Source organism: Megalobrama amblycephala, linkage group LG3 (genome assembly GCF_018812025.1).
Source record: "Megalobrama amblycephala isolate DHTTF-2021 linkage group LG3, ASM1881202v1, whole genome shotgun sequence".
Lineage (NCBI taxonomy): Eukaryota > Metazoa > Chordata > Actinopteri > Cypriniformes > Xenocyprididae > Megalobrama > Megalobrama amblycephala.
This window is the reverse complement of record NC_063046.1, coordinates 21,820,165-21,828,762: the sequence shown is the minus strand read 5'-3', so window position 1 is coordinate 21,828,762 and position 8,598 is coordinate 21,820,165. Positions and strand designations below refer to the sequence as shown.

Here is an 8,598-nt window from a genome sequence, read left to right as displayed (position 1 = left end):
AATGCTCTCAGCAAGGGGTGCTCTCTGCAGAAAAGGCTGATTGCGTTAAAGAGTACTTTTGCCCCCTAGTGGTGGTAATCTGTATGTGTGTCAGGTCAAGTTTTGCCTACAACGTTGGATCAGAATGTGATAGTAAAACCTGAAATCACATAGCCTGCACTGTGAGAAGATGCCAACGGTCCTCAAGAGGAAAACATATACAGTAGGCTACTAAATAATGTATTAATGAACATCTAAAATGTGAGGGTTTGGTTTAGTGGTAGTAACTGATTACAATCGGATTCCAAATTTTAAGTACTTGTAATTAGATTATATTACATTTCAAAATACTCATAATCAGACTACAGTTTATACAGATTACATTATTACATGTATTCTCACAATGGCAGTAAATTATTCGTAATTCACTGATCGTTAAAATTTTCATTTCTAAAAAAACCTACTGCTTATATACATTCAGAAGGTCTTCCAGGTTTGTGAAATTGCAGTCAAGTGCCTATCACTGAAAACTGAGAACCACACAGCATTTGATCACTGGGTTTACAGAAATAATGTAAGTGATTTCTCAACATTGCAACGCTGCATATCTAATCATCTCCTGAGGAACACATTAATTATTATTTGAATGATCACTCAGTGAGCCATTTATGTATTACTGTCTTTGGAAGGCTTTTGTCTTTCAAACACATTAAAATGAACATTCGTCATTTCAGGAATACCTACAGCTTTTTTTTTTTTTTTCTTTTTTTTTTTTTGTCAGCTGAACCTCTTTTACCTAATATATTTACTTGAAGTACCCCCTGAGATTTCAAATTAATAAGTTCAATAAGGTCAATAATAAAATTGTGTGTGTTTTTTTTTTTAATTTTTGTTTTTATTTTTAAATTCTTTATTTTAATTTTACTCTTTTATGATTTAATTAACAGCTTTTCATTAAACTTATGAACCCACAGCAGTTCTATCATGAATCCCAGTCTAGGAAACTCTGACATGTAATATTTAATGCACTTAATAACAAAGAATAAAATATATTTAATTTTTCTTAGAATTTTTGTCAATATGGTACAAGATTATCCAATTCAAATCAATGTGATAAACAAGTTAGGTCAAAAGTAATCTAAAAAGTCAAAATATAGTATATATATTGGTAGTATATTGGATTATGTTTCTAACTACAAATGTTTGTCGTGTAATTTGGAATCAGTAACCGACTACAATTTGTAATTAATCTACAGCACTTGTGATAAAAACATCATAAGCTCTGTATAAAAACAATAACTATCAATAGAAGTTCCCAGAAAACTCTTTTAAACCACTTTCTAAAGTAGCCTGTTTTAGCTGTTTTAGGCTCATTATAACACAATTAGTCGTCTTTATCATTCTTTATTATTTATTCCTTTTTGTTTAAATTTGACTTTTCATTGTTTTTTGTTTTTTTTATTTGACTAGTAAATTTGTTATTTTATGTAATTTTGTGGTCTCATGCTGCAAACAAATGTTCAGGTTTTGTCAAATTTGTCAGAATTACATAGATTTAAATTTTAAATAGAGAAAGAGGGACATCTGGTGGTCTTTGAGGATATTACAGGTCAATCCCAGTGCTCTAGTTTTTTACCTTTGCCACTTTGCCAAACAGTTTAATCATGCTAGAAACCAGGTATATACAGAATGAAGGGATTGAAGTATGTATAATAGACAGAGGTGACATGATGAGATGAGAACATATATGTAGAGATCAGAGACATCATATAAAGTAACAGGCTGGTGTAGATCTCATCACACTCTCCTTAGCCGATCACAGCCGGACTGGTAATAAACTGCAACTGCAACAGATAAGTCATATAAGTGTATGTGTCATAAGTAGCTATGTCAAGTGTATGATACACTCTTAAAAATAAAGGTTCTTTATTGACATTGATGGTTCCATGGCATCCATGGAACCTTTTATTTGAGCATAAAATGTTATAGTGGAAAAAGTTCTTTAGATTATTAAAGAAAAAAAAGGGGGTTCTTTTAAGAACTGTTCACTAAAATGTTCTTTGGGTCACCAAAAAAGGTTCTTTTATGGCATCGTTTTGAAACCCCCATTTTGAACCTTTATTTTTAAAAGAGTCTATCAACAGTTCCTGATGCAGGTCTCTCACTAGAGCAGATAAATAAACTATAATGCAGCATCATAATATGAGATGATAGGGAATAGTTTCCTGACATGTCAAAACCTACATTTGTGAATCTTACCATTGGAGCTTGAGGAAGATAGCCAGAAAATTAAGACATTATCAGTCTTCTGTCTCAACTTCATTATTCTCTGTGTGTGAGATTTCATTGACACTGTCCTCTTCTTCTTTGTCTGATGAGTTGGCTGATTCTGGTCTGTCTTTAGGTTTTTTGGATGAATCCACAACCTCAGTATCTTTACTTGAGTTGCACCCCATAGTACAGTCCAGATAATCCGTATCAAATATGTTGATGCTAAAAGACAACAATAAAACGTAGCAAAATATCTCACTATTAGCAGATGTTCTCCAAAGACAGTGATGTGCTCTTTAGAAGTGCATCATATATAATCTCTGCCTAAGTACGTCTCTTGTAACACTGTTGTAGAAGTCAGGGCTCTTATTTCTATGACAACACATTGAACTTCCTGTTGGCACTGGCGCAGGTACTGCGAACATACTTCAGCACGGTCATAATTAGCGTGGGTTTGTTGATTTAGATTCCCACAGATTTGTGTTTCACCTGCCAGGCAACGTGAGTTGACATTTAACCTGATGGCGTGTGAAGACATGGTTACTGATAAACAGATCAAGGCTGGTCGTCATTGGTAACAAATAACAGGTTGAATAAGCAGGAAAAGGCCTCTTTCATTAATCTCTGTCCAATGGGTAAGAGAATTATCTACACAGAATATGACAACACTGACCCACTGAAATTGTTTGTGATTCACTGATCCCTATTTCATGTTGAGATACCCTAGAGCAGGGATGTCCAACTCTGCATTTGGCCACTGTCCTGCAGAGTTTAGCTCCAACTTGCCTCAAACACCTGCCTGGAAGTTTCTAGTATACCTAAGTCCTAGATGAGCTGGTTCAGGTGTGATCAAATGGTTCACAGGACACCCCTTCCCTATAGAGAAATGGATATAGGCTGTGTTTAACTTCACTTTTAGACATCAACTCGCAAACCTTCCTAAGCTCAAGCCATTTTGAAGTGCGTTCAACTTCGTCAAGAGTACAAAGGAAGTTTAGGCCTATTTGGACCGAGGGACTGCTCCAACCCCAATTAAACAGCTAATCTAGAGCTCCCTACCTTCCTAGGTCGTGAATCAGTATATTGTGTAAATGAATGTGGCCGACTCCCTGATCAGTGCCTTGACTACTGAACAAGGGAGCTGATTGAGACACACACGAGATCTTGATAGGCATACTAGAGACTGACACGCAGGTGTATTGAGGCAAGTTGGAGCTAAACTCTGTAGGACAGTGGCCCTCCTGTGGAAACCCCTGGCTTAGGGCATTCCATTTAAACACATTCTGCCAGTAGTGGGCAATGTAATCAATGACATATATCCAAGTGAACGAGATAGAGGAATGTGAGTGAGGAAAGTGCATAAAAAAATTTAACTTAATTGCAGCCCTGGTCTAGATAGACTCATGAGATTTACTCCTCTGTTATCTACTGTTTTTAAATGATTTATGCCAAGGACCTACAAATATGATAACCTTCCTAAAATATAAACAGGTCTATATACATGTATAATACCCTTTAAAAGTTTGGGGTCAGTTTTTTTTTTTTTTTTAAGAAATTATTTTTTTTTAATGCAAGAATGCATTAAACTCAAAAGTGACACTAAAACTTCTATAAAACTTTTTCTACCCATTATTAGAGTAACGGTAGTGTAAAGCTTCTTAATATAAAATTTGCATACTTTGATTAAAAGTCACACATTAAAAAATATATATAATATTAATTGTCATTCATCTGTTCTCAATTACTAGTAAAATGTTGGTGAAAGTATTACAGTACATCTAGTCAGTTGACATAGGCCTATTACTTTCAATCTTCTGTTACATTTCTGAATAGGATGAGTTGGATGTTTTACAAGAAGCCCCTCGACTATCATTATATACATTTATTAGAGTTACACTTTAAGGTGTCCTTGTTTCGGTGTAATTATACATTTAAGTACTGAGTAATATTAATTAACATGTACTTACTATAGGGTTACTGTTAGATTAGGGTTAGTTGCATGTGATTATGCATAATTTATAGTCATTACTATAGTAACTACATGTAATGTGTAAAAAGGACACTGTAAAATAGTATTACCATTATTAGTCAAACACACGATTATATCAGTCGCATTCTGTGTTGCTGTTCCTAACAAGTGTCTTTTAATACAATTCATTTACTTGGCATTTGTGCTCTCTGCTGTCAAAAATTCAACAACATGTTAAGGTAGATGATGTCCTTTAAATTACAACCGCAATCAAACAGCCCACTTTCATCACAGGTTAATAAAAACATTTTTAGATGTTTTGATTTTAGACAGTTTTTGATTTTAATAACTGGTGCTTCAGCTCAAAACAAACAAATACATTTGACAAATTTCACATGAGACAAGATTTTTCTGTAGAGTCAGAATATGTTTAATAAAAATAATTAAACCTCAATTTCTTCTATAGAACTTCATAGAAAGTAATTCAATAAATTACAAACTTTTTAAGACATGTATCCTGCACTACAAGAAGCATTAATTGACTACACAGGCCACAACTTGCAAGTATTGCAACTGTCCAAAAGAAAAGAAAAAAAAGAGGGGCTTTAAATTTCAAAACATTGAAAATATGAAAAAAAAAAAAAAAAAAAAAAGCCATGAAAACAAATGAGTCAGTTTGTCAATTCAATCATTCACATAATTGAAAACAAACGTTTATTTGCAGTAGTGTATTTCTATTTCATTTGCTGTTGCATGGTGGATGTCATTGTCTTTGTGCCACAACGGCAAGTCTTGCCCTGATTCTGGTCAGTAGTCCAGTGGTTCATAATGCAACACATGAAATACAACCAAAATATTGAATTAATGTACACATGAAACAAAAACAAAAAAAAAAAAAAAAAGAAAAGAAAACCCAAAGTAAATGTCCAATTCTCAGTAAACCCGCAATTCTTCTCAGAACATTATTCAGTTAAATGAGATGCTAACGCTGCAGATGTCATAATAAGAGGAACTATATAGGTTTCATGTGCGGTTTTGGGAAGAAGTGGAAAGCAGCAATACCTGTACACAGTTTCAAAGTGCGTGGCTCAGCACGAACTAACTGGAAAGAGGAAGATCTGATGCCACAGTGGAGAGGAGACGGCATTCAGAACATCTAATGAGGCAAAATCACACTGAGAGAGATAAAAGTGAGGGCATCTGTGTGAAACCGTGATGAATGTAGTCATACATGCTCGGAAAGACCCATTAATATTACTGTGTTCACTAGTGAGACAGGCAAAGAGTTGCATTGTGCAGTGCATCCCGAAGAAATTTGCATCACAAATGGAAAACTTCAGTAGCCAAACCTGAATATGAACAAAGGTGAGGCAGCAGACTCGCATGAATCAAATGAGCCTAACAGTCTAGAACAAGCGCACATCAGCACATGTAACAGAAAACAAATCGCATACATGTCCTGATTCGAAACGCCAATGAGGTTCATCGTGTTGGCCGAGGTGCTCGACTGCAATGAATCGTTCTATGAGGGACAGACACTGAAGTATGGCATAAGGACACTTCTAGATCAGTCATTTACATCTAACAGCAGCAAGGCGACTATGTGGATCTGCAAAACAGAGAACATATTTTATTAGACTAGAGGAACGTGTGAATTTGACCTGTAGAACACATTTAACCCTCCTATCAAATCCAGGACTTCATGTGCCTGATAAGGTAACTGAAATACTACCGCAAATACTTTCATTTCTCTCAATACTTTTACGCGGATTACAAAACATGGGTGATTTAGCATGTGATGAACTAATGTGACAATACTGTAGCAGTCTGTGGAAAAGAGAGGGTATACGCACTGCTGTCTGTCAGGAGAAGGTTTGCATGTGAGGCCGACAGGACCTTGGACACATAGATTTTCATGCAAATTGAGGCAACAGTGTTCATAAGCATAGAACACCACACATACACATACACACACACACACACACACACAGTGCTGTCTGAACGCTAAAACACATGGATGAATATACGGATGTAAAGAAAGTGGTCTGATATTTGTTGGAAGCATGTGCACGCACACTGATTTCAAGCAGTGAGGAATGTGTCCCTAAAAGAATGTCTGATACACTGTAGACATCACCGTACAGCGTGTTGGCAAGATGGATTTCCTGCAGCCATGTGTTACGTACAAAACTCAAATCTTTGGGTAAAAATAGCTGTATGAAGAGAATTTAAAAGTTGAAGGAAAGAAGGAAGAAAGCAAAACAGGAAGGAACGACAACAGACCACGAGCAGGAGGCAGAGAGTCCGGGACAGTAAACCGATGAACAAATCACAAGAGGAGTGAATGAACAAGAACGTGTATGATGAATGAATGAATGAATGAATGAATGAATGAAAAAACAAACATATGCAGGGTCTCTACAGCTTCAGTGACATTCATAAGCTGCCTGTGTGTTATTGCTGTGGATCTGTAGGTATGCTCTGTGAAGTCTATGTGTTCAGGATCCTGCTCAAGTATTTACAAATGAAACCCAAACAGTCAATGTGTTTTTTCTCCCAAAAGAAAATATATTAATTATACAGCTCTGCAATGAGCAACAGTGTCCTCATTTCTTTAATAAAATTAAATCCCGACATAACTATAACAATAATGCCTTTTTAGTTTTTGCTTCTTGTCTGTTGCAATTGTACATCATTGTGTAATACAATTTCACAAAGTTTTTTTTTTTTTCTTTTTTTTCTCGACATGCAAAACGTCTCTTCGAAACGACATTGTACCTAAACAAACACTGAAATCTCATTTCAGTTTCTCTAGGATCTCCATTTTCCATTTTTTCCTCTTCGTTACACAACACTTTAGTTATTATATTTACATGGAAACAAAAAAAACATGATGTAGTAAATGCAGGATAATTCCTATATGCGTGTATATGTATAGATTTCTAAGAGATGTATATAAATATATAATATTTATTTATACATGTATAAAGACTCAGTCTTCGTCGCTGGAATCGGAATCCTCGGATGACGAGGAGGAGCTGTCGGACTCGGAGGAGGACGACTCCGCCTTCGCCGAGCCTTCTGGACCACTGGTATCCTTCTTTTCGTCGGGCTCCTCCCCCTCATCGCTGTCTTTGTCCTCCGAGCGGCCGGGCTGCTGGGCCGTGGCTTCAGAGGCAGCAGGTTGCAGCGGTGGGGTTGGCTGAGTGTTTGCAGCTTGCGGCTGGTTGGCCACAGGCAGGTTAAGGCCTGGAGTAAGAAGCATCCCTGGGTAGAGCATACTAGAGAGGAGAAGGGGGTTGAGGGCCAGTGAGTGGCCTGAAGCAGAAGCACTTGTTTGATTTGAGTTGGTGGCCGTCGAGGTGGTGGCTTTGGAGCTTTGACCCTCTGTCCTTTCCGATTTGCCATCCGGAATCAAAGTCTGAGCCGACGCTTTGTGCGTGGCGGACTCTCCGCCGTTCTTCTTTTTTCCGTCCTCGTCGCCGGTCGAAGCTCCACCCGCCGCTTCCTGCGAGGGCTTTCCAAGGAGACCGCTCATCCCGAGGAGGTTCGGCAGGCCGGTCATTCCGGACAGCATCATTGGAAACATGGCGGCCATGTTGGTGGGGTCATGAGGCAGTCCCATTAGGCCAGTGGTGAGTTGGAGAGACTGGAGACTCTGGAGGTTGTGCTGAAGAGCTTGAAGACTAGGCAGGTCCAGCCCAGCGAGGAGGCCATTGGATAGGAGTGGGTTGAGCCCCAGGGCAGCGTTGGCACTGGCACCGGCACTGGCCACGGTGGCTGCTTTGGCCAGAGCGTTTTTGGGGCGTCGACCTCGCCGGCTCACCTCTTCGGGAACGATGGGGCCAGTCAGGATGCGGTCGAACATACTTTCAGGAAGGTAGCCCTGAAAACACAAATGCATCTGTTATATAACTGAGTAAAACAACATCCATAGTTGTACAGTAGGTAATATATCGAGTTGGTTTCCTTTAGGCTTATGTAAAATCATAAATCACATTTCTTTTGGGGCTGTCACAATTTCAGAATTTTAACGCTATTACTGTCATATCTAGGGGGAGGGCTATCAGTCAAATTAATCTTGAACTTTATTTTGTGTTTTTTTTCTCTCTATTGGCCAATGAATCACATTCAAAATATGAGTAGACAGGTTGTTTGTTGAAGAACTGTTGATCGGCACTTCCTGCAGACTGTGGTGTCTAACAACAATTTTTTTTTTTTTTAACAAAATCCAAAAAATCCTACACTTTTCCCCAACTTTTTTTTTTTTTTTTTAGGTGCAGGCCAATGTTGCTAATGTCTACTCCAACATGATTTTGTGCAGCAGTAGTAGCTACACACTGTGACGTTATTGTGTTTCCATTTTATGACGGGTGGCC

At 37.8% G+C, this 8,598-nt stretch overlaps 1 protein-coding gene and 1 long non-coding RNA gene across 8 annotated transcripts in view; both read right to left on the bottom strand.

Moving 5' to 3' along the window:
• Positions 1-281: 281 nt before the first annotated feature.
• On the bottom strand, positions 282-2,814 carry LOC125264848. The gene is made up of 2 exons (XR_007184141.1): positions 2,239-2,814; positions 282-1,823 (listed from the first exon to the last, which is right to left on the bottom strand). It is a non-coding gene; the product is annotated as an uncharacterized LOC125264848 (long non-coding RNA).
• Positions 2,815-4,625: 1,811 nt separating this feature from the next.
• chd9 (chromodomain helicase DNA binding protein 9) overlaps positions 4,626-8,598 on the bottom strand; it is an 80,479-nt gene continuing 76,506 nt past the window's right edge. For all 7 annotated transcript variants that reach the window (XM_048184630.1, XM_048184634.1, XM_048184632.1 and 4 more), the window contains one exon: positions 4,626-8,105. In XM_048184630.1, coding sequence (XP_048040587.1) covers positions 7,212-8,105 — 894 coding nt within the window. In that variant the 3' untranslated portion in view covers positions 4,626-7,211. The remainder of the gene's footprint in view (positions 8,106-8,598) is intronic.